This window comes from Lepidochelys olivacea (assembly GCF_965140295.1).
Source record: "Lepidochelys olivacea isolate rLepOli2 genome assembly, chromosome: 11".
NCBI classification, from domain to species: domain Eukaryota; kingdom Metazoa; phylum Chordata; order Testudines; family Cheloniidae; genus Lepidochelys; species Lepidochelys olivacea.
This window is the reverse complement of record NC_140421.1, coordinates 31,693,313-31,719,579: the sequence shown is the minus strand read 5'-3', so window position 1 is coordinate 31,719,579 and position 26,267 is coordinate 31,693,313. Positions and strand designations below refer to the sequence as shown.

General features: G+C 44.0%; 1 protein-coding gene across 5 annotated transcripts in view; it reads left to right on the top strand.

Moving 5' to 3' along the window:
* The window catches only part of ACVR1 (activin A receptor type 1), a 136,891-nt gene that overhangs the window by 59,675 nt on the left and 50,949 nt on the right, over nucleotides 1–26,267 (top strand). For 3 of the 5 annotated variants that reach the window (XM_084643246.1, XM_084643247.1, XM_084643245.1), the window contains one exon: nucleotides 25,820–26,083. The exons of the other annotated variants lie outside the window; for them this stretch is intronic. In XM_084643246.1, coding sequence (XP_084499372.1) covers nucleotides 25,820–26,083 — 264 coding nt within the window. The remainder of the gene's footprint in view (nucleotides 1–25,819; nucleotides 26,084–26,267) is intronic. 5 annotated transcript variants of the gene reach the window in all.

Sequence of the window (26,267 nt, the reverse complement as noted above, 5' to 3'; positions counted from 1 at the left end):
ATCACCCTATGTAAATTGAGCATTTACACATGCAAGCCACTTTGTTTTGTGTTCAACTGAAACGTTGAGTAAACTTGTCCCATAAATTTTCAAAAAGAGTGTGTCTAGTAACTCTGTCTCTCTTGTAGTGGAGTTACAGGTGTTGTAGCATGTGCAGAAAATTAGTCCTGCATTTTTCTTCTCCCCACCACCCTTTCTCTTCCCCACCTCCCATGGCTGATTTTTGTTCTCTGTATGCTGGATGACTGCTGGGATGATATACTGCTTTATTTTTTTCCTGACTTAAACTAATAGTAAAAGTGGTCTTGCTTTTTTTCTTAAGTTCTGATGTAAACAAATATGGAAGAATGTTCAACAAAAAAGCTTAGTGGAACTCATGATGCATCTTGGTTTGTAGATATCTGATCTTGCAGCGGCCAGGGATTCAATGTTCTCATAAGAATTAACCACTTTGTTTCTGAACACTTTGGGTGGGGTGGAGGTTATGGGGGGCTGGATGGGGGCGGGGGCCAGGCCACGCCTCACTGTTTGTGGAGGCATAGCCTCCCACAGCCTTCCCTACCTGGTCCTCCGTACAATTTCTGTACCCGATGTGGCTCTAGGGCAAAAAAGTTTGCCCATCCCGATCTAGCCCATATCCTGTCTTCTAGCAGTGGCCAATGCCAGATGCATCAGAGGGAATTAACAGGGAATGGTCCAACCCCTGTTGTTCAGTTCCAGCCAGGGCGGATTTGATTTAAATCACTAGTCAGGAAGACTTGATTTAATCATGGATTTCTACAAAAAGTGCATTCTTGTTGGTTGTTATAACCTTTAATACATATTCTTCACAACTCAGAGACAGATGCGTAGGTTTTCATTTTTAGAAGGTACACACTATACATTTTTGAAGTGATTTATTTTGAAAACTTTTCAGATTAGTTTTACAGTTATATCAGAAAATGATTGTTTGGTTATTGCATTTACCAAAAGTAATTGAAGCAGATAGTTCACCTCCAATGTCTTCATAAATATCTCCAATTCAACAGGTTAATCATTAATATTTGGAGGATTTTCTTGCCATGCTGTCTTAAGAGAACAACATCACCAGACAGACGTTTAAATTGTTTTATTTAACTAAAACAACAATGTTACGTATTCTGGATTTTTTTTCTTCAACAGCAAACATATTTTAACAAAACAAGCCTAAGAATTTTTGAATTTAGTTAAACATTCAAGTTTTTAAAAATTTTTTTTTAACTACAATAGTTAAATGATTTTTTTTTAAATTAAATCGACAGTGTCAGCCAGGTCAACATGAGAAACTTAAAATATTGGCTTCTGCAGCTAACTCAGTCATCCTCACCTTCATTTTCCTGTTTGTTCATAATCTGGAAAAGAAAAACAAGCTTTCTTGCTTTTTCAGGTCCCAAACGATTTCTCAATTTGGAATGAATTAGTCCAAAGGAAGAATATTTTCTTCCTACGCTGGCAGAAGAAGCTACTGCTGTTAAAAATGAGATTATCGCTTCAGCAGTTTCTGAATCCAAGTGCTTGACTTCCACCAGTTCGTTGGTGTGACTTTCTTTAAAATATCATCAGCAAACATATATTTCTTGAACGGTTCACCCTTAGCTCTGAAGTTTATTATAGCTGGCATTATGGAGGGATGTTTGCTGGATGTCCATGTCCTAGCCAACTCCTCTTCTTCAGCAGTTAAGTTTGACCCTGATACCAAGTATTGAGCTGTGAGGTAGTGCTTGTCCCATTTGTTTTTTTTTTTTAATGCTTGTAATTTAACTCTGTCGTTGCATATTTCTCTTTTTAAGATCTCACTCGGTTCTTTTCAAATTTCAACAGTGTCAGCAATAAAACAGCTATTTCCCTGCATTTTGTTCAAGGCTACAGAAATAGGCTTCAGGGTACTCAGCGTCTGTTCAACATTTCTCTTAAGCCCAATGTTGAGAACTTTGGCTGTGACAGTGCCATCTATTTTTTTTTTCACAATTTTGTTCACAAACTGTCATCAGATTAAGCCAGTTCTTGATACAGTGCTCAAAACAGTCCACCTGAGTTCCATCGCAGGTCTTGTGGGAGAGTTAGCTTGGTTCCTCCCACTTTTTTTCAGAGCAGCTGCTGCAAAGTGGTTGCTACGGGAAGTATTTTGCAATTTCAACAAGATAAGCCTTTATTTCTGGAACACTGAAGTCTTTGGCTAGGAGGTGTATCAAATGAGCACTGCAACCGTATGTTAGCTTGGGGGACTCCACTTTCTTCTAAATAATTTCTTCTCATCTTGGTTACGTTTCCAGCATTTCTGTGACCAAGCTACGTACTAGACATTTGAATTTTTTTCCACAGTTTGTTACAGTTTTTACTACTGCTACTTGTAAGTATTCTGCTGTGTGTGCATTTCCTGATGTATCAATTGTTTCTGTAAGAAAGACATTCCCTTCTTCTGTTATCACATAAGCACATACAATAGGATCATTTGGACATTGCTCAACCTATCAAGACTTAGGTTAACAATTTTACCCTCTAAACCTTTTGCACACTGTTCCATTACTCTTTCATACACTTTATCCAGCAATTTGCTTGCGACATCTGCTCTGTTGGGTGGACTGTATCCCACCTGGTCTTAATGACTGAACCATGTTAATGAACTGTGAGTTCTCAATCATACGGAAAGGAGAGTTTGTTGCATAAACAAACTGGGAAGTTTTTTTATCCATTACCTCTTTTTGTAATCTGCTGGTTCTTATGACAAACTTATCTATGATTGTTTCTGGATGATGGAGTGTGTGTGTGTGTGTGTGTTTTTCTCTTTTTGCTACAGGTGATATACTGTGGCTATGTGACATACATGATGTGACTGAAACACTGTCATTGGCAGATAACTCTGAAACTATAGAAAATGATGGTGATCTTGAAGGTGGATAGTCTTCAGAATCCTGATGCATCCGATGACGTGAGCTGTAGCTCACAAAAGCTTATGCTCAAATAAATTGGTTAGTCTCTAAGGTGCCACAAGTACTCCTTTTCTTTTTGAGAATCCTGTATGTTCAGGATGGATTCTCCTAAACAAAATAAGTCAATGCAGTTATTTAATTATTACCACCACACTACACATTTAGTATTACTCATTGCATTCATTGACACTCTATACTACTTTAAAGATGAAATAGTACAAGGAAGATCTGCCTATTTCAGCTATTTGTTTTATATCACAACTGCATCTAAAATGATAGTACCATAGAGTAACAACTATACTTTTTGCTCAAACATCAGAATTCAAGAATAGTCCAGAAGGAAGACAGGCAGTCCTTAAGAAGTATGAAATAAAAAAGTTTACCACCTGAAGATCCTGCACGTTGAGACATGTTCCTTTCATCATCTTCAACGCAGCTTCCTCCTAAGAAGGAACACTTCTCATGATGTAGTTTCCTTCAGGCAACCAGGCCTTGCATTTCTTTGTTGCACTGTTTGCATTTTGCACGCATGCCTGTCTTACCCACGGGTAGAGGAACTTTATTAAAATATTCCCAAATTGCGTCTCTTTTATGGCCTGATGCCATTATAGGTTTTCCCTTCTAGTGAGAGAATGGTATGATAGATCTCAAATCAATGAAGGCTACTCTCAGAAAGACCTCAAGACTTCTGGAATATACTGCTCAAACAGTTTCACTTTCGTTTCTGTTGCCTGTCCCTCCCTTCTCACATTTATCTCCAGACTTCTTCTCCTTGTCAGATCTATTCCTCCCCCAACAATCTTCTATTCATTGAACTTTTTGAAACTTTGCACTTTTAGAGAGAGGTAAGGGATTGACTGTGTACACATATTTGCAGAGGGACATTAGGGTTGAGTGTTATTTTTCACCTATATATTATTTTATTTTAAAACATTTGTGCTGTTAAGCATGTTATCTCTGGGTACAAAAATTCACAGTTTGAGAACTGCAAGACTAAGCATCTCTGGTATCTTCTAGACTGAGCACTGATTGGGTAGATAGAAAGATTAATCTAAATCTATACAGAAGCCCCTGGAACTCCATAAGATTGGGTCCCTAATCCATGAACTATTGGAATTTATTTACAAAACTTTTCTTAAACATTACATGAATATATTGTCACATAATTTAGAATTTATAATCCCTATTCCATGATGAGATACATTATAGCTCAAAGATATCTTAATTAAAACTATCTTTAGATGGCTTTTTGACGGGGGGGGGGGGGGACCTTTTTATCAAAAAAAATCCAATTTAAATAGATTTTTTTTTTTTTAATCATGGATTTGTATCCACCCTGGTTCCAGCATTTGGCAGTCAGAGGCTTAGGGACACTCAGCATGGTGTTGCATCCCTGCCCATCTTAGCTAATAGCCATTGATGCACTTAACCTCCATGAATTTACCCAATTCGTTTTGAACCCAGTTATACTTTTGGCCTTAACAACATCCTCCGACAACGAGTTCCACAGGTTGACTGAATGTTGTGTGGAGAAGTACTTGTTTTAAACCTGCTACCTATTATTAAGTTCATTGGATGACTCCTGGTTCTTGGGTAATGTGAAGGGATAATTAATACTTCCTTATTCATTTTCTCCACACCATTCATGATTTGGTAGACCTCTATCATATCTCCTTTGGTTGTCTCTTCCAAGCTGAATAGTTCCAGTCTTCTTAATCTCTCCTCATATGGAAGTATTCCATACTCCTAATAATTTTTGCCTTTCACTGCATCTTTCCCCCCCAGTTCTAACATACCTTTTTAAGAGATGGGGTAACCAAAACTGCATGTAGTGTTCAAGGTGGGGGCATATCATGGATTTATATAGTGACATTGATACTTCCTTTCTTTTAATCAATCTCTCCCCTTAGGGTTCCTAACATTTGGGTCTTGTCTCCCCCTCCCCCCCCCCTTTGGGAGGGGGGGTTTGACTGCTGGTGCACATTGAGTGGATGTTTTCAGAGAACTATCTTCATTGACTCCCAGATCTTTCTCAAATGTTAACGGCTAATGTAGACTCCATTATTTTATATGTATAGTTGGGATCATGTTTTCCGATGTGCATTACTTTGCGTTCATCAACCTTGAGTTTCAGCTGCTATTTTGTGTCCCAGTCATCCAGTTTTGTGATGCTTTGATGAATGTGAGATCCCTTTGTAACTCCTCAGTAAAGGTTGGACTTAATACAAAATTACCAAGATAGTTATCTGCAAACTTCACCCCTCACTGTTTACCCCCTTTTCCAGATCATTGATGAATATGTTGAACAACTACTGATCCCTGGAACACTGTTGTTCACCTCTCTCTGTTATGAAAAATGACCATTTATTCCTAGCCTTTGTTTCCTATATTTTAACTAATTACTGATCCTGGGAGGACCCTCTCTCTTATTTCATGGCTGCTTACTTAGCTTAAGAAGCTTTTGGTGAGGGACCTTGTCAAAGGGTTTCTAAAAATCCAAGTGAACTGTACCCACTGGATCACCCTTGTCCATATGTTTGTTTGACCGCCTCAAAGAATTCTAAGAGATTGGTGAGTCATGAGGTAGAGGCTTGTGTCTGCGGGGTGGGCTGTTGAGGGGCAGTACTGCAGTGGAATCTCCAGGAGAAATTCTGGCTACTCAGCTGAAGTTTCTTCAGGGGGACCACAAACAGCAGCTCTGTCTGTTACTAACCATCTGCACTTTTCCAGCTTTCTGGAGGGACGGAGTTGTGGTGCCATTCAAACTCTAGTCCTTTGGAGAGGCTAATACCACTGGTGGTACTAGATGGAGCAGTAACTCTGCTCCCCACCTGGACTGTAGTTGGCCTCTACTTTACGGCTCAAGGGTAGCAGAAGCTCCTTGTAATTTCCTTAGTCCGCTTTCCACACACGTGCCTTGGACCACAATTTGGTGCAGAAGTGCTAGAACTGAATGCCTGAGTTCTGGGGCAAAAATTCCCTTTACTCCTGTCTGCCTTCTAATTTTGAATGGATATTAAGTCTGCTACTAGGCCACAGCACACTTTTTTTTTTTTTTTAATTGGGGTTTGCTGGAGTGGGTTAGCTTAGTTCTGCCCCTTAATCTAAATCTACAAAACTGCACTACTTCATGTTTGGCAGGAGAACATCCTCAGGTTTTGCAGCAGAGCTGGCCAGCTTTCTAGTGGCAATACCCTTGATCATAGCTCCAGTGCAGCTGTAGCCTGATTCTTAAGGTGCCATTAAGCCCTGCTGTTAAAGAATAGCAGGGTAGGGTCATGTGCATGCTTCATACAAGGTCCATATTTAATATTCAAGATCTATATTTTATGCGTAGGACCAAAACAAGGTCTCTCGACATGAGTTTCTTATTAAAAGAAATGCTCGATGACCTGGAGTAGCTTCATTATACTCTTAACCATCACTTTCACTCACACCTTTCTTGATCGCAAACTGGTAGTAGACTTTAATTTTTGGGCCTGATTTTGAATAGTCCATCTGATGCTGTAGCAGTGCTTCAAGAGGCAAGAGTGCGTTTGTAAGTTAGTAGTTAGGAAATTTCTTGTATGCTTTTCTATGCCCTTAACCATGAATTTTAAAGGTAGAACATTATGTCTGAGTCAGAGGATGAAGATGCTAATTTAAAATTAAGTTTAGGCTTGCTGTTGGTACTGTGATGGACAGTTTTGTCAGGGTGATGGTATGTGGTACTGAATTTACCTACATCATGTGCTGTATTTTGCAATAGTTAGGGTCCTTTGTTTTCAGTTTTTATTTGATTTAATTTTTCCCAATAATTTATTGGTGTTTATTACTACAACAAAAACAGGTGAAAATCAGTGAAAAAAATTAACAGTTTTTTCTGTGTAAATATTGGGGTTGATTTTGGTGGACAGAAGGATGGGGGAAAAAGTATTTGGTAGGTTAATGCTTTGATGAATGGAATTCAATGAGATTTGCTACGGAACTAAAACAGAACTCAAAACACAGTGCCAACTCTAAGTTTAAGAAAACACTATATCTCTAATCCCCAAACAAAACTTTTCATTTGAATAAACAGTTTATGGTTGTAGACTTAAAACTATTACCCTATAAATATTTACATTTAATAAATGAGCCACACAATTTGCAGTGCATGCACTCAACTTCATCCCTTTCTCCTGCTTTTGTTTTAAAAAATCTTCCTTGTGTTTTGAAACGTTTTCTGATACAGATTTTCATTTTCTTCCCATTGTAGTGTCAGATCTTTAAACTATTATCTGTTAACACCTTAAAATGTGTACATGGTGGGCATCAGATTCATCAGTACATTCAGATGTACTTCAGAGTTTCCGTGCGTGCCTGTTTGTGTGTAGCTTTGAGGCTAATACATAGCATTACTTCAACAGGCAGCTTTGCATATACATACAGACTAATGTATTATTGTAATACATATCTCATGCAATGTACTGTGTTAGAAAAATACAAGTTATTTTTATGTGTTTGATATAAAAGTAGGGTGAAAATAGGGGGAAAACTGAATAATACTTCATGTAAAACTCAGGATTTGTTCAGTAAAAATCGGTTTAAACGGAGAACAAAGGGGTTTAGTTATACTTGACCTTTTTGGGGAAAGGAAGAAGTGGTATGGGAGGGTCTCATGTTTCCTGAAAGATGCCCACAAAACATAGAGAAGGTATAAATATATGAACTTCTTGACTTTTCTCCCTGTGTTTTCTTTTTTTTAGTTCCTCCTCTCACTCAGGTTTTCTTCATGAGAACTAAACTAGAATTTTATGGGAGCTAAATTAATCAATTGAGATTGACTTTTTGTGGTGGTGGTGAAGAGTGGCTAGACGTATCTAAATTGGAACAGGTAGAGCTCACCTGAGCCTAAGCATTACTGTTGGATTCTAGGAGTTCTGTGACCACTTGATGAAGTGCACGTTGTGTTTTCCAAGGGTGGGGAATCCCATTTTACAACATAAATACAAATCTACTTTTTTGCCTACATGGCTATCTGAGAAAACTGTGGCTGCTTTAAAATATTTAATGGTATGTCTTACCCTTTCTGTAAACGGAGGTCCTGTTGAGTTGACCAAGAAATGAAGGGTATTGCTACACTGCAATGAAAACCCAGGGTTAGTGGGACTTGAGTTAGCTAACCCTGAGTTAGAAAACCCAGCGCTTGAGCGTCTGTGCTGGTTTTTAACCTTAGGTTAAGATTTTTCTAACCTGGGCTTGAACCTGGGGCTGTGGTGTCCACAGTGCAGCTTGAAGACCTGAGTCAAACCAACTCATATCCCAGACTCCCTAGCGGCCGCCTGGAATGTGGGAGCTCAGGCCCTCAGCTCAGGGTGGTGCACTGTGAGGGAAAACTTGACTGCCCACCCTGCACATCTCAGGAAGTTTGAACAGCTGGCCCATACAGCTTGCCAATGAATATGGAGGGGGAACCTTTTCAAGAAGTTCTCTTGCTTGCTCTGTCACTCCTGTATCAGGAAACAGGCAGCGCTTCTGTGTGATGCTGGTGGATGTTTCGATGGCATTTTCTGATCCACCGAAAGTACCTGACACAGCTTATGGAAGAGGAGAGAATGAGGAGTACCCAGGCAAAACCGACTTGAATGGGTTGATGCTGTGCATTACACTTGGTACAGCCGCTGATGCCCCCTCACAGACTGCTTCTGGAGCAGGGTCACAAGCACAGACTGGTGATCTCACATAATCGTGCAGACCTGGAATGACCAGCAGCGGGTCCAGAACTTTTTCTCATTAAGGAAGCTATATTTGCAGAGCTTTGTGAGCAGCTTGCCCGAACCCGCCAATAATAAAGATACACAAATGAGGGTATTCTTGCTGTTCCAGAAGTGGAACTGTTCTGGAAGCTGGCTATGCCAGACTGCTGTAGGTCTGTTGCAGACCAGTTTGTTACTGGAAAGTCGACTGTTGGTAAAGTAGAGGCGGAGGTTTGAGGCAGTCAGGTATGTGGTTTACTCCAAGTGGCAGTCATAAAAGATATTCCTGAGGTAGTTCCTGGCTTTGAGAGAATGGGGTTTTCAAACTGTGCTGGGGCCATTGGTGGGACTGGTGCCCATAGTTTGCCCTCCTTGAGGAGCACATGTACATAAACTGCAAAGGGTGCAACTTCATTGTTACACAGGCTCTCGTGCACCACCAAAGTTGACTTATGAATGTCAACGTAGACTGCAATAGGGAAGTTCACAACGCCAGTGCTTTTGGCAAACAGGTCTACAAGATTCCTTAATGGGCTGGGACACTATCCCACCAAGTGACATTGTCATAGACTGAGTTCCTGTTCTGGGGGACCCCACATACCCTGTTTTGCCTTGGCTTATGAAGCAGTACCCTGGTGTCAGAGGCCCTGGCAAAAGATGGTTTAATTATATTCTCAGCAGGTGTAGAATGGTGGTTGAATGTCTTTTGGCAGATTGAAATCCTGTTGGAGATTTTTACAGACATGTTTGAATGTCAATGTCATCAAGTGCTATCTGCCTTACTGTGGCTTTCTGTGCTCTTCACTATCTTTGTGAAGTTGGACGTGGTCCATTTTCCCCTTGAATGGCCCTATGGCAGCGTGGGGCTACTGAATCAGTACGTTCCGCCAGAAAGTGCAGCTACCACGGCTGGAGCTGCTGCACCAAGGCAGCGACAGTCAGGGATGCTTTGTGCTCCCACATTATGGGCTTGCATGGCCCAGTGGAAGAGTGGGGGAAATAGTACCTCTATGAATCTGCTTTGCGAGGGGTGAGGGGGAAAGGAGATAGTTGGTTTGGGAGAGGGCTTGATTGCTATGCAGTGTACTTATGAATAATGATTTATGAAATGGATATGATTTACAGTAAACATTCATCTAAGGAAGTTACTGAAGAGTAGACTTCTGTACCTAATTGTACAGCAGAATAGTGTTTGCTTACTAATTCCTAATTGTTCCTGATCATGTGTTTACCTGTTACAATCTGTATTTGAATGTTGAGAATCAGTGATAGCAATAAACTTTTGATGACAAACAGCTTTATTGATAGACATATTAAAACAGTACAGTAACTCCTCACTTAGTCATCCCGGTTAATGTTACGTTGCTGATCAATTAGGGAACATGCTCATTTAAAGTTGCGCAATGCTCTCTTACAACGTTGTTTGGCAGCCAGCTGCTTTGTCCGCTGTTTGCAGGAAGAGCAGCCCATTGGAGCTAGCTTGTGGGGGCTGGGAACCAGGGTGGACAGGCAGCCCCCCTATCAGTTCCCTGCTCCCCTAGGTTCCCTTTGTGGCAGCCGCCCAGTGGGCTATCGGTTGCTGGCAATTCAGTGTCCCTCCCCCCACTGCCATGTGCTGCTCCTGCCCTCTGCCTTGGAGCTGCTTCCGGGAGCCTCCTGCTTGCTGGGGGGGGTGGGGGGCGGGGAAGAAGAGGGAAGTGGGGGGCTAATGTCAGGGTGTCCCCCTGCTCCTGCCCCCCCACTTACCCCTTCTCCATATAGAGCAGGGTGGGAACACGAGCTTGCTGGCCACAGCTGCTGTCTCAGCTTCCTGATCTAATTAAAGGATCAGTGTACCTAAAGGGCAGTGCACCCCTCTCTTCCCCCTCCCCCCCCCCACCACCATACACAGGGTGTGTGTCTCTGTCTGCCATGCTGTCTCCCCTCCCTCCATTCGTCCTGTCTTGTAGAGTGTGAGGCTACACTAACAATATGTTAACCCTTGAGGACTCTGCTGAATGCTAGTTCATCATTTAGCAGTAAGGCATTCCCTGGGAAATATCCCACCCTCTAACTTCACCACCTCAACCAAGCTTCACAGTCATTGCTGTGTACAGTATTAAATTGTTTGTTTAACCCCCCCATTTACATTAATTCTTATGGGGAAATTGGATTTGCTTAATATCATTTTGCTTAAAGTCACATTTTTCAGGAACCTAACTGCAACGTTAAGCGAGGAGTTACTATACAACATTCACCCTTTGCCAGGCAGGCCAGCAGCCATTACCACATCAAAACTCTAGTTACAACAGAATCTTTCCAAAACAAAATAAATGCATGAACAAATGGAAAGAGTGGAAACCATGTACAAGACAGAAGCCCTCTACCATTGCATGTCCCCTGCTCCCACCCCTTGTTTCATTGTTTCCTGCTCACTTGGTGCCAGGAGAGAGGGGTGGAGGCATACACAGGGAAGGGGGTCAAGATAGTGGACTGCATGGGGCTAAGTTGCCCTGCCCAGCTGCTCGTGGGGCCCGATTTCATGGGTCACCTAGCCATGGAGTTTTTCAAGCTGTTTCTAGACTGCATCCGATGGTATGATTTAGGAGACTCAGGCTGTTGTGTGGGAGAGACAGCAGGAGCCTGTGCTCATGCAGCCATGATTCGCATCAGCTGCTCTGACATTCCTCTGCTGAGGACTGTCCTCCTGCCTTAGTCACCGTTCCTTTTCCAGGAACTGTGAAACCCTGTCCTCGCTTTCTAGTCAGCTGTCCTCTTGCTTCTTGGCAAGCCTTTTCTCTAGCCTTCAGTCCCTCAGTTTCTGGTACTGCACCTGCTTGTTGGCCCACTCCAGGACTTGAACTGTAAGTTCATCATGGAAATGCTTCCTCTTGGACCGGTCCATGAAGGCACATTGGGCCAGGCTTGCACTGAAGTGTGGGTGAGCTGTGGCAGTCCTGCGGCTCGCTGAGGTCGAGAGGCCGGAACAGTACAAGACAGAGGGTTATGATCTCAACTAGCCCAGTGCAGGAGCACAGAGAAAATTCATGTGGAATTTCAAGACCTAAAATGTTACTTTTTCTAATCTGAAATTCAGTATATTGTGAAAGGGATGTTTCAGTCCACAAAAGCTCCCTGGACACAGCCTGGTTAATCACCGTAAAAGAAATGTAGAGACAATAGTAAGTTAAAAATTCAAAACTGTTTGTTTTTTTGTTTTCTAAAAACTGCAAAACTACTTGGCTTGGGGGGATGGGAGGCAGTCAGTGGCTGTGCTACAAAAGCTTTTTTTAAAACCATGTAGGTCTCTCACATTTTGGAGGACATAATATTTTGTGTGGTGCCTGATTGGCAAAGGGAGAAGTTGTTTCAAGCTGTTGGTGGGGAACCTGCAGTTAATGCAACAGAAGCATTCAAACGTCTGGGGACTGAACAGCATGTCTGAGTGGAGTGGGCTGGCCAGCTATTGAAGTTGCCCTGGAAAATATGCCCTTCCCCCCGCAATATTACTACCTATTTGGTTCCTGCTTCAGGAAAAGTGCGCAGCTATCAGTACCCAGAATTGGGTCAGAATTCACAAAGGAGTCAGCAGGGTGCTGGTGTTAGCTTCCACATGGCTTACCTAGTTATGGCTGCATGCAAACATGCAGAACTCTACCGCTTTCTTCCTCCCTGCCCCCAGCATATTTCTGGACAAAAATTCAAACATCAGTCGTCTTTTGGACAAATTATTTTGTTGCCTATTAATTACCTCTAACTGACATGGAATAGATTTGAAAATGGAACATTTTTTCTCCTTACAAGCATGGGAATGCAAGGTTATTTTTAAGAAAAGAATGCCCTAGCAAGGCATTCTTTACTTTTTGCATTTCCTGGCTACCATTTTGATAGCTGCTGACATACAATCCGTGGATGCACTCTGCTAGCCTGGGCTTCTCATATTTTTGTAGTGATTCTTAGAGCAGAAGTCCCTGCTATTACTGTATAATAAACAATAAAATGAAACCAGAAACCTACCAGGCTCAGGAACAACTTCTCTCTGTTCTGTGTCTGCTACAGGCATCACAGCAGCCTTTACCTGTGGGCGGGGGGGAGAAAGACAGCAAATTTTCTGCTGCTGCTCCTGCTCCAAAGCCTGCTCTAAGACCAGCAACAGAGTGACTTCATGGTCCTCACTCTGTGCCTGCTGGTTCCCATCAGTCTTCATGCTGGAGTCTGGGACCAGCAGGGCCCCATCCCAACTGACCAGGTCATCATGCACCACAGCTGACTCCTTGCTGGATGCAGTGCCCAGCACCTGTTCAAACTCCTCCTAAAATGGGCACTATGTCAGTGAGTTGCCTGAGGTACCATTCTGGTCCCGGGCTTTCTAGTTCTCTTTCTCAGTTCACTTAATCCATTCCCTGCACTGGCCACTGGTCCAGTAAATTTGCAAAGCTGCCAACTTCTTCACTATTTGCTGGTATGCATGGTAGTTCCTGGTTCTCTTACTAAAGTTCACAGTTCTGCTGGCACCAGAGACTATCAAAATCTGGCTGTGCTCCTATGACCATGAAGCTGTGAGCTGTGCAAAAGGTTGGTTATGTTCAATCTCCATTGCAAAAACAGAAAGCTTTCTGATGGTGTGTTTGAAGGTCGTGGTCAGAAGTCAATGGAAGGGTCAAAGTAACACTGACTCACTGAGCTGCTGCTGTATGCCAAGGAGGAGTTGCTTCCATTTTCACTGGGTCAGTTGGAGATTCTTGTGATAGAGAGGACAACGGAAGTTGGCCCATGGGATTGAGACACTTCTGATGGACTCCCAGGACCAAAGTCAAGTGGGGCTGCCTGTACCCTGCAAAGCAACAGGGCTTGAACCCAGGGTCATGACTTGACTCTGGCTCAGACCCTTCAGGGTCCTGGAACCCTGGATCTGAGCCTTGGGTTACCGTGATTTGTGTAGAGAGGGAAGAGGCTTGAGCCTCGGCCTGGCTTAAGTTGCAGCGTAGACATACCCTTAGAGTCTCAGGTAATGCACGGAGATTACATTGCTTAGAAGAAAAACTGAGTTAATACAGACCAACTGTGGCCAGAATGTCACTGGAGACTTTTGCAATTTAGTTATTGAACATAGTCATTATTTATATAAAATTAGGCTCTTAGATGTGGAAAAAAGGCTAGCAATCTGATCCATGAGCCACTCTTCTGTCTCTATTGAGTTAAGTGCATTTGGGGAAAATGTGGAACATCTGTCTCTCCTCCTCCTCCTCCCCTCCCCGTCACATCTTTGCTCTCTCCTCTCTACAGAAGTGTAGCTCTGGGAGAGTCCCATAAAAGGCCCATCTACCACAGCCAGCCTTAAGTGAAATCTCCACTAGAAAGAGGTCGGAGCCCATGCTTTGAGGCTCCTAAGCAGAGCAGCGTGCCTGGAGGGCGAGGCCACTCTTCACTTGATCTCCCACTCTAGCAGTTGGACTAGAATGGGAGGTGGTTTGAGGCCCATTTCCAGTGGTTCTGGCATCGGGGGTGGGAGGGGGTGCGCTCTTACTCTTTTTGGAGACTAAAAATCCTAAGACTAGTGTTTGAAATATTGCTCCTCAATACGTGCCCCTACCCCTGTTTGTAAAGTGGAGATAATGATACGGACCTCACTTTTTAAGTGCTTGGAGTTCTACAGATGAAAAGTGCTACCTAAGAGCTAGGTGTTATTTTATTCCCTCATTGAGGTAGAAAATAAGATTCGGCCTAAAGAGCTGTGGCTTGATGCTGGGGAGTTCTAAGAGTTTTTTGGTAAACTAATAACTCCTGTATAAAGTAAACAGCATATGCATGATCATGGCAGTCATACTGTGGTGTGGCTTGCGTTACTGCAATTGCTCAGAAAGAGGAAAATAAACTCAGGATAGCTATCTCTAAAACTTGTGGACCTTTTTGTTGGACTGCAATCATAGGAGGCATCCCTGGTTACACAGGAGTGAAGAAGGACACAGTCTTCATCTCATCTAAAGTTAAATAAAACTTTCTAATTCTAGTTGTTTCTCTCATGTCTTCTTTTCTTTGACTTGTGACGAATCCGGTCAGTTCTTCTTGGTCATTTTACAAGACAATTTGATTGGCTGTTATTTACTGCCCTGGGGAGAGTCCTGTATCCTTCACGTTTTTAGATTTAACACTTTTCATCCCCATAGATATTTCAACAATTCCAAGACATCTCAAACTTCTATAAAAGCACTGATGAGGCTTATTATAACTTGTTGGTTTGTCTGGCCCTGCTGTTGTCCTGTTGAAGAAAATAACCTGCTCAACAGTGCTGGCAATCTCAACCTCTAGTGGCAAGTGGCAAGCCTGCAAAGATATCAACCCTAATGTTGGTGGTGATGCTCCTTTATCTCAAGTGATTTGAGCTCTGTGGATTTGAAGGTTGAATTCTATTTGGTGTATCTGTGGTGTGACAAAGTTCCTCCCCTGCCTTGGTGGGTCCTGCTCTTATTGGCGGATTTTTCTAGCCTCAGAGGTTCACAGCAGCCCTCAGTTTGGCCACTTTTGTGGCTGAAATCTGCCGCTCACTCAATTAGCCTCATCACTGGCCAGCATGAGGAAAAAAAGAACAATCCGTGCAGTCTCTGCTGATCCACCTAGTGGATTGGGGAACAGACCAGAGACCTTCCCCTTTGGTGGAACCCACAGTCCAGTTCAACTCCTCTGGTATCAAGTAGGAAGTTGGGAGGATGTAGGTTTGGGGGGAACCCGGGCTTGCCCTCTACTCCGGGTTCCAGCCCAGGGCCCTGTGGATTGCAGCTGTCTACAGTGGCTCCTGTAACAGCTGGATGACAGCTGCAACTCCCTGGGCTACTTCCGCATGGCCTCCTCCCAACACTCTAGTCTCACCACAGGACCTTCCTCCTGATGTCTGATGATGCTTGTACTTCTCAGTCTTCTAGTCGTACACCTTCTCACTCTCAGCGTCTTGCGCCTCTTGCTCCCAGCTCCTTGCACGCACACCACAAACTGAAGTGAGCTGCTTTTTAAACCCAGGTGCCCTGATTAGCCTGCCTTAAATGATTCTAGCGGCTTCTTCGTTGGCTGCAGGTGTTCTAATCAGCCTGTCTGCCTTAATTGTTTCCAGAAAGTTCCTGATTGTTCTGGAACCTTCCCTGTTACCTTACCTAGGGAAAAGGGACCTACTTAAGCTGGGGCTAATATATCTGCATTCTATCACTCTCCTGTAGCCATCTGTCCTGACCTTGTCACAATGGTTAGCTGATAATCATAGTGTACAGTATGCAGTCATGGATTCATTACAGCTTCCTGCTGCATTACTATGGACAGACAAATTAATGTACTAGTGCATGTTTGTTTTTTCCCTTCTGGAGGGAAAAGCCTTCTGTCCTTTCTTGTACTGTAGATTTGATTTTTCTCATTTTACCCCACTCCTTTGCTGAAGAAAGATCACCATAGAATACTTTTTGAACATAGCTTTTTACAAATAATCTGCTCTTAATTAGTTCAATGTCCTGAAGAAAACTAGTTTTTCTGCCATTCTGCACTCATTCTGTTACCGTTTTTCATTCCAGCAGCATATATGAGTTTACTTCCTATATCCCCTCTCCTTGGGCTTCACACGTTTCCTTTTGCTTTTATCTCCGAAGTGAAATGCCACTGTTGGGTATACTTGGAATGGCAATATGCTTGGACACAATCTCTGGAAGGAAATGTATTTGAAATTTAATATTGTTAAAGCTACTGTTCAAAAGAAATTTATTGTTATTACAAAGTTGTAGCTTCAGAACTGAAACACTGCAAATAGAGGAACCAAAGGAAATTAGAGACTTTCCGGTTACTATTACAATGAATTGCTTTTAGATCTGGTTCCTGCAGTGATTTCTGCTATTAATCCAGTGACCGTATACTATTGTGACACTTCCTGGGGATTGCAAGGCACCTTTTCATCATAGGGAAGCCTTTTCTGAGCCCGCCAGAGGTGGTGAACCACCGGCCATGGGCAGCACAAGCAGTCCCCTCTTAGCCTCTGCAGGCTCTGCTTGTCCCTCTGCAGGCTAGTACCAACCACCAAGCATCTGCCTGCAGTATCCAGTTCTTGATCCACTGGGCACAGTCAGAATTCCCAGATACTCTACTCCCAAAGGAACAGTACACCCCAGCTTACCAGTTACACCCTAGAACACAGCTTTGCTTAACATGGCGGCACTTAGATTATTTTCGAGACGAGGCAGGACCAGTATAAGTTTATTGAACAGAGATTCAAATGACAGCAGTCAGAACTATTGGAAAAGGGTTACATAGACAATAAAATTATAACATACATACTAGAGTCTAGACTTAACTAACAAGATAGCCTGCTGTCTAATGAAGTTCATCTTACCCAAAGTTCTTTTCCCAGCATTTAAGAGCCCTGCTGGCTGTTATGGTTTTTTTTTCTTTTTCATGAAACAAACCCATTATTTACTTATCTTTCTAGGTGAAGGCGCCAGAGTGAGTCTCTGTACCTACAGCTGTAGTCCAAAAATCCATTTTCATCTAATGGAAACAGGATAACCTCAACCCTGTTTTCCTGCCTAGAGTCTCCCCAGGGGAATTTGCAATCACTTGATTAGCACTGTGCTCAGGCAGACATTCCAGTAGACAGACCGACAAACATCTCTGCCCAAAATACTAGTTTATCAGCTTCTGGTGGCTGGCCTGAACTCAAACCTGAAAACATGATTCTGTGTGAGTGTATACATGCATCTTGTGATGATTATCATGACCAATGTGACACAGGCTTTCTGTAGAGACGGTGCATGACTCTTTGAACTAATATGCCCCAGTGATGGGTTATTCTTGCAACCATTGTGCACCACCGTGCCCTGTGCTGCTTGGCTCCAGAAGGCCCCGGATAACAACCATCTCTCTAGCTTAGCCCGTTTGTCCAAGCCAAACTTAAGATTTTTCGTAAACTTCAAAATTATAGCAATTCGTCAGTAAGAGAAGTGTGCCCAGTGGCTATCCTAGCACTCCCTGGATGCAGAGGTGAATCCAACCTCTCTATAGAGATTTTAAAGAGAGAGCTCCCACAAAATCAGAAACATGCATATTATGTATTTTCAGTAGTGAGGTATGTATGTGTTAAGTGCTTTCCAAAAATAAACATAAGGGGGCATTGTGAGCTCTATGAGGCACATACTATCTCAAAGATAGAAATTGGGTACAACCTACAAAGTAAAGTGGTCAGTTTAGTAATAGCACATTATTTCATGTGAACTAACATAATGAATATTTTGGGATGGCTGTCCTTAGATTATCCTAAATATTCAATCAAGCTGTAACCAGCCAGCTGGCATCCTGTAGGCATCTCCATACAAATGGGTTTCTTAGATGAATGTGAATTCAGAGGGGTAGTGGCCTTGTGAAACCGCTCGCCAAGAATGTTCCATGAAGTAATAGATTAAAAGAAATAGGAATATCTTTCTATTGGTATAAAGACTTGAATATCCTAATTCTTGTGCCATATGAATAGGTTGTTAATTCACACTAATAACGGGATGTCCCTTGTGAATCATTGAATTTTGCAAGTTTGGAACGTAAGTGATCAAACTAAAATTAATTAGTTTGACAATTGTTGCTTAGCTCTAATTTTTAATACTGTGTAATCAACTAATGTTCTGTGTGTATAAAATTATAACTTGCACACATAACTGAGAACTTGCTGCAAGTCTCTGCTAGAATATCTTTAAATGTGGCAAGTCAGAAAATTTGGGGCACATCATAAAGTGAGTGCACAGACTGTAAGTATTGCTGTGTGTTTTTGTATGTTTTACTTAACATAGTATGCGAGTGTATTGGGATAAGGATGGTTAGGTGATAGAAATACGTTAACATTGGCTTCTTGCCTCATACCTTGCCTAAATTCTGCATGTAGCTTGTTCTGACTACATTCCACGACTCACATTGTTTCTTGCTGTGTGGAGGTGCTGTTCATACTTTCTGCATATTTTAGACAATGCATCTCTGAGTTTTGAGTGGCTTTCAACACTTTTCACTATTCAGGCCCTGGTCTTTTCTGTAGCTGAGCAGTGCTGGGGATGAATGTCCACTGAGCACTAGGCTGTAACCCTTAAACTTCCAGAGGGGACAGATCCTGAAGTACTAAGCAACTTCTCGCCCTTTTGTCTTATACTTGGCTTATCTAGAGAGAGGGGCACAGTTTTGGAACTCAGACTAACATTCTGTTGAGATTTAAATTACGTAAGTTTATAGAAAACGTTTTGGGTTACTGGAGGATTTATTGGTATTTGATCTTGGCTGAATCTGGGAAATCTCTTCCCATGACTCTGTGTGTGTGTGTGTGTGTGTGTGTGTGTGTGTGTTAAATGCCTTTTCCTGTTTGCCTCTCCTGTGTCCCCAGTATAAAATGTTACCAGCAAAATTCAGTGCTGACAATACCCACCCTCCTCCACACTACGTCATAAGAAACTGCCAGATTTTTGGATTTACCAACACTTTTAAAATACGAATTTTGGAGTTCACATTCCTGAGCTTCTGGAATCTGACCTGTTTGGTTTGTGTAGGTCTTCTCAATCAGTGGGCTTGTTGAGGTGTCTGTGGTACTCTTGGCTGGTGGTCTGCTCAAGTTGGAATAATGTGGTGCACTGCTCTTCACTTTGCAGTAAGCTGCTGGTGTTGTAGTATCAATACTTGATTTTGTTCAGACCGAAAAAAAGAAGTTTGAGGCTGCAGAAGCAGTGGTGGAGGAGTGTTGGCAGGTCGCCATACAATCACCTGGTCTATCTCACTAGCCCACCAGCGAATTAGGGAACCCACAAACAGGGGTGAAATTAAAATTGAGCTCTTACCGGGTATACAGGGCCAGGTTCTCCTCTTCCCCTGCCCCCTCCTTCCCCCCCAGAAGGGGCAGGGCCTTGTGCGGAAGAGGTGGGGCTGGGGTCAGCGTCCCACAGCCAGCCCATCTGCGCTGCCTGGCCCGTGCTGCCCGGGGCACCAGCGGCAATTTAAAGGGCCTGGGGCTCTTTAAATTGCAGCCCCGGGGCAGCTCCTACCTTTTCTCCCCCCACCCCCGTTGGTGGCCGGGGGGAGGGGGGCAACGACATAAGCAGGGTTCTTTGCCACGGCAACGCTATAACATCGCTGCCCCTTTTGTGCGGCCCCCTCCCCCCCGCATAGGCGGCCCTGCCGGTACACACATGGCAGGGCTGCAGATGGAGGGGCACAAAAGGGGCAGCGACATTAAAGCGCTGCCGCGGCAGCACTTCAAAGTCAGCAGTACAGGCTGGTACTGGCAGCTAATTTTTACCGGTACACCGGCCCGTACCGCCTTACTTTCACCCCGCCTACAAAGTAAGCAATGGTGAGACCTGGATATAGGGTATATTAACCTCATAAGAGAGACTTTTATTTGCTGTAGGCCTGAGTGTGCTGTAGCTTTTCCATGAGAGAAGAGGTGGCTATTTCATGCAAAATTTATTTTTCAACTATGAAAGTCTGCAGAAAACTCATACTAGTCTGGTCTTGATGCAAATAACTTATATTGTGCTATGATATCAGCATGTCGGCACTGAATAAATCAAGATACCAAGAAGATCTGAATCACTTACTTAAATGTGACCAGACAGTGTTATAAAGTATAAAGAGGGAATTTCCTTAAGTCAACAAAGCAGCTATTTCTTTTATTGCTCGTTAATTGAAATGACTGTTACTACAACCTATGGACTTCCTACTTGGCTTTGTCCTGGCAGGCCACTGTTTGTAAAATACTAACATCAGAAGTCTGGTGTTTTATGTTCTGCTCTGGGTGGAAGGAGACTTCAGTTAAAGAAAATGTTCATGAGGACTGAAACACTGCTGATCTGGGTGCCTGATTAAATCATTGCTGATTCAAGTGCCTGCTGGTGATGGGTATTCTCCCCAGGAGCACAGGTATACAGTTTCTACTCTCTTCAACTAAGGCAGACTACAACTAAGGGCATGGCTACACTTGCAGCTGTAGAGCGCTTTGAGTTAAACCTGCCTTCAGAGAGCGCAGTAGGGAAAGCGCTGCAGTCTGTCCACACTGACAGCTGCAAGTGCACTGGCGAGGCCACGTTTGCAGCGCTTGCAGCGGCATTGGGAGCGATGCATTATGGGCACCTATCCCAAAGAGCACCTCTTCCCATTCTTGCGCTGTGCCTTGTGGAAAGGGGGGGTGCGCGGGGCATTCTGGGTCCTGTCCCAACATCCAGTGACGCATCGTTTCGCATCCCAGCAATCCTGTGCTTCCGCCCACATTTGGCGCCATCTTTCAACGTTTTTTGTTCTGCGCGCTCTGTCTTCCCTTTTGGTCTGTGGGAATGGAGCCCAAACTGCTGAGGAGTATGCTGACTAGTCTCGCCAGCACATCACGTTTGACAGTTGAGTTACTCCTTATGATCCAAAGTGACGGTGAGGGCTCAGACGCATTGACTCAAGTAACGCATATGACATGTGTTTGCTTGTGGCATTCACGGACATGTTCACCACTGTGGAACGCCGCTTTTGGGCTCAGGAAACAAGCGCTGAGTGGTGGGATCACATCATCATGCAAGTCCTGGGATGACGAGCAGTGGCTGGCTGCAGAATTTTCAGGTGAGAAAAGCCACTTTTATGGGACTGTGTGAGGAGCTCGCCCCCAGCCTGCGGAGCAAGGACACAAGATTGAGAGCTGCCCTGATGGTGGAGAAGCAAGTGGCTATTGCAGTCTGGAAGCTGGCAACTTCAGACAGCTACCGATCGGTCGCTAACCAGTTTGGAGTGGGAAAGTGGACCGCTGAAATCATTTTGATGCAAGTTTGCAGGGCCATTAATCGCATCCTGCTCAGAAGAACCGTGACTCCGACTCTTGTGGGTGGCTTTGGACAAATGGGTTTCCCTAACTGCGGAGGCGCGATAGATGATGCACATATTCCAATTCTGGCACCAGCCCACCGAGCCTCCAAGTATGTTAATCGGAAGGGGTGTTTCTCTCTGGTTCTCCAGGTGCTTGTGGATCACCATTGGTGTTTCATTGACATTAACGCAGGATGGCCCGGAAAGATGCATGACACACGCATCTTTCGGAACACTGGCCTGTTGAGGAAGCTACAAGCTGGGACTTTTTTCCCAAACCAGATCCCAAACCGTAGGGGAAGTTGAAACGTCCATCGTAATCCTTGGAGACCCCGCTTACCCTTTAATGCTGTGGTTCATGAAACCCTACACAGGGAACCTTGACAGCAGCAAGCAGAGGTTCAACAACAGGCTGAGCCAGTGCAGAATGACTGTGGAGTGTGCTTTTTGGCGGTTTAAAGGGCCACTGGCACTCTCTGTATGGGAAGCTGGACCTGGCCGAAGACCGCATCCTCACGGTTATATCCGCTTGCTGTAGCCTCCATAACATTTGTGAAAGGAAGGGTGAACGATTCATTCAGGCATGGAACTCGGAGGTTCAGCACCTGGAGGCTGAATTTGAGCAGCCAGAGAGCAGGGCTATTAGAGTATTAGGGATGCCTTGAGGGAGCAATTTGAGGCTGAAAGCCATGAGTAATGTCTGCTGCCCTGCACAGTGAAATGCGGTGGTTCCAGTGTTAGTAGGAATCTGTGTTTGCTACGCTGACTTGCAGTGCCTGTTTCTTTCCTGGGCTAAGGTATCTTTTAGTTTATGCAATAATAAAGAATGTTTTCAAAGCCAAAAAATCCATTTATTGAAAAGAAAATTCATTTATTGAAAAGAAACACAACTGCTTGGGAAACAGAAAGGGCAAGGGGGTGGGTGGGGAATGGTACAATCACAGATTTGCGTATGTCCTGTTATACTCAGCCTTCCTGTCTGGAGTGCTGTACTTCAGGATGGCTATACTGCGTGGTGATGGGGGTTGAGTACAGTGGGTAAGGGTCATAGTTTTCAGGGCTAGGTGGTGAAGTTACAGGTGTTGGGGGCAGCTGGTGGCGATAAGAACCCGGATGTTGGGGAAAGTGGGTTGGAGGTGACATGGGGGCACAAGGGAAAGAGTTTTGGGACAAGGGCTGCAGGGGTGGGGGCGGTAGTGCTCCGCCTGCATGGCTATGGATAGAGTCCGCCTGGCGCTCCATTATGCTTATCAGCCGCTCCATGCTTTGCTGCCGGAGCACCGACCTTTTGTGCCGGCACTCCTCATTCTGCTGGCGGATCCTCCTTTCACTGTCCTGCCACTCCCGCACTTTTCAATTTTTCATTACTTGAATGCTGCATTACTTCATGTAACATGTTTTTCTTGCATCTACGTGGCCTCTTTCTGATTTTTGAAGTCTTTCGGCCAGGGACGGCTGAGATCTCAAGGTTGCGTCTCTAAAGGCAAAATGCAACACTTAACAGAGGCAGCATTTTTCACTGCACAGGCAGAGCAATGATTCCCCCATACTTAAGGGCAAGAACAGTCTACACAATAGCATAATTTGCCCGTCCCAAAGCGAGCGTACACAACCAACGGGAGCCTCAAAATGGTGAGTAAGCACAGGGTCAAGCATGACTGATTGGTTTACGGCTGTACTGTTCTCTGGGTTTCTGTGCTTTGGGGAGAGCCAACAGCGGCAGGGGGCCCCTATACTGAACACTGTCCCCACATTTTCCACAGGAGTTCATTCTGGAAGATATCTTGTTGCTGAGGTTGACCTGGGAAGCAAGGGAGGATCTTCTGCTGCAATGTGGCTTCCGCCCTGGCCCATACGCAGCTTACCTGTGTGCAGCAATGGTCCCCCTGCCCCTCACGGCACAGCGGCGCGGACAAATTAACCTTACTGGGAAAAGTACCACAGTGGCTCTCCCGAGAAACCTGTGCAAGCGCATTGCCCAAGTTCTGGCTGAGACCTTTGACCTAGGGATGTCTTCCTCTGCCTCAGCACCCTCGCTCCCGCTTTGGTGCTCCTCCTCTTGCCTTGTTGAACTGGGCTCTGAAGTGTCCATGGTGGTACTCAGAGTGGAGGTAGGGTCGCCCCCAAGTATCACGTCCAGCTCTTCGTAGGCACGGCAGGTTGCAGGGGCAGCACCGGAGCGGCGGTTTGCCTGGCGCACTTTGTGGTAGGTATTCTGCAGCTCCTTCACTGTAATCCTGCACTGCAGTGCGTCCCAGTCATGGCCCCTTTCCATCATGTCCCTTGATATCTGCCTGAATGTATCGTAATTCCTATGGTTGGCGCGCAGCTGGGACTGGACAGCTTCCTCCCCCCAAACACTGATGAGGTCCAGCATCTTGCCGTTGCTCCATACTGGCGATCGCCTGGCGCTGGAGATTCACTGAGAGCACTCCACTCCTGGCTGAGCAAACAGGAAGGGATTTTTAAAATTCCCAGAGAATTTAAAGGGCAGGTCTGACAGTCAGCTACCTGAGGGCAGTGCAGTTGAGTTCAAAGTGGTGCCCAGAGTGGCTAGAACAGGCATTGTGGGACACTTCCGGAGGCCGATCAGAGCACAGTAACAGACCAGGCTGTTCACACTGGTGCCACAGCGCTCCAGCAGGGGCGAACAAAACGTTATTCCACTCACCAAGGTGGAGTACCAGGAGCACTCTAGCCGCGGAGTCAGGGTGGACGGGTAGTGAGCTAGGGCTCCTTTAATGTGCTCTAACTCGCAAGTGTAGCCAAGCCCTAAGAAGACATGTGTGACATGTGAATGTTTGGTTCTGGCTGAGTAGAATCCTCACCAGACACTTGAACCCTTAACCTCATCCTTGGCTTTAAGTTTTACAGTTCTTACCAGATTTTATTCCATGTGATACTGACTCCAGAAATCTGCTAACATCTTCTCCTTTTAAGAAACAAAGTGCCACACACAATTAGCGTAATTTGTTTGATAGGGCAATGTTGTTCTTTAAAAAGGCATGCCTGTTTGTACATTCTTGAGGGCAGTGATTTGAAGACTCGAGATTTGGAGTAGCTATTGCTTTTCCATTTGTGATACAAAAATGAAAATCCTAATTTTGATTTTAGTGCCAAAAAACCCCAAACTGAGGGTTCCTTATTTTCAGTTGGCAGACGGTAGTGATAGGAACATGTCATATCGTCAGTAGATATTTTGGGAGCATCTACCATGCTTCTGCTTAGAAATTGCTCTGGTGTACATAGAAAAGTGGGAAAGAGAATGTAAATATGAGATGAATTAACACAAATGAATGTGAATGAGTATACGTAGATATGTACATAATGGTGGGCCATAGCATAAAAATTATACCCTCCTTCACCAACTCTCCAAAATTGTCTTTTCTTAGTTATTCCTGCCCACCATGATGTATGCTGTGTATTATGCCAAAACACCCCAATACTACCATCATGGCTTCATCACAAACAGGCTTGGTGCTGCTTTCACAAGGAGAATAAGTCAATAACTTATTTTTCTAAATGTAGTTAAAGTAACTCTGTCAGAGTCATTGGAAGAAATGTTCTTCAGCAGTTGCGTCTCTCCTTCCCAATGCTTTCTTGTGTCTTTTTTTTAAATAACTACCTAGACTTGAGTGTTGTCTTTCCTTGGATGGCCAATGTCTGGAGTGAACAGGAGCAGCATTCCAGCACTGCTGGATTTTAAAAGGCAATTCTGGAAAGTGACTCTGTAAGGATGAGATCATGGGCCTCCATGTTTACACAGTAACTCTTTTTTTTTTCTTCTTCTTTTTTTTAACAGTGAGACTCTTGAACATATAGGGATTTTTCTCTATCATTTTAAATAAGTGAGGGGGAAGTTTTATAAACAACGTAAGAAGGAAAGCAGAACGAGGAGGCATGGTTTGATCGGTTTCTAATGCTCCCATCTTCTTCACCACCTCCCTTGCTTTTTCTTTTTGTACACTGATGATTCAAGGTCCAAATCAAAAAGCTCCTGTCTAAGTTGTGGCTTTCAGCTATGTATGTACCCCCTGCAGGCTGTGAAAAATATATATTTGGACATTAAAAATGGGTATTTATTCAAATGGGGTGCTTTGAAGTGGAAATGCAGGTACAAACTAGTTGCTCATAAATGGACATCTTAATAAATTGGGTCTGTTGACATCTTTAGGTCCCACTTAGTGTGACTAGCACTAATTTCTATTCAGATGACTTCCTTCTTAAACAGAAAGTGAGTTAGCTGTTGTTTAATTCAGTAGACGCTATATCTTCTGCATGTAACTGAAATTAAATAAGAGCATATGCTGATGTCCCCTCAATTCTCCCCCTCTGCAGATGATGAGCCGAAGCTAAATATGGTCCACTATGAGTGTGTGTGTGAAGGCATGTCCTGTGGGAATGGAGATCGCTGCCAGGGCCAGCAGTGCTTTGCCTCCCTGAGCATAAATGATGGCACTAAAGTTTACCAGAAAGGCTGCTTCCAAGTCTATGAACAGGGGAAAATGACATGCAAAACACCCCCGTCTCCTGACCAAGCTGTCGAGTGCTGTCAGGGATATTTGTGCAACATGAATATCACAGCACAATTGCCTACTAAAGGTGAAAGGTTAATTTTAAAATAGCTATTTTATAATAAGTCTCGAGTTGGGTGTTTGCCTGTTAATGTTGTTTTCACCTAGTGCAAACTAAGGTTTGGGCATAAGTCTTTTGCCACTTGAACCAGAGGGGACTGAAAATGGGTGTGGTTGGGGTCTGCAAGCTGCATGATCAGAGTGTCACTGAT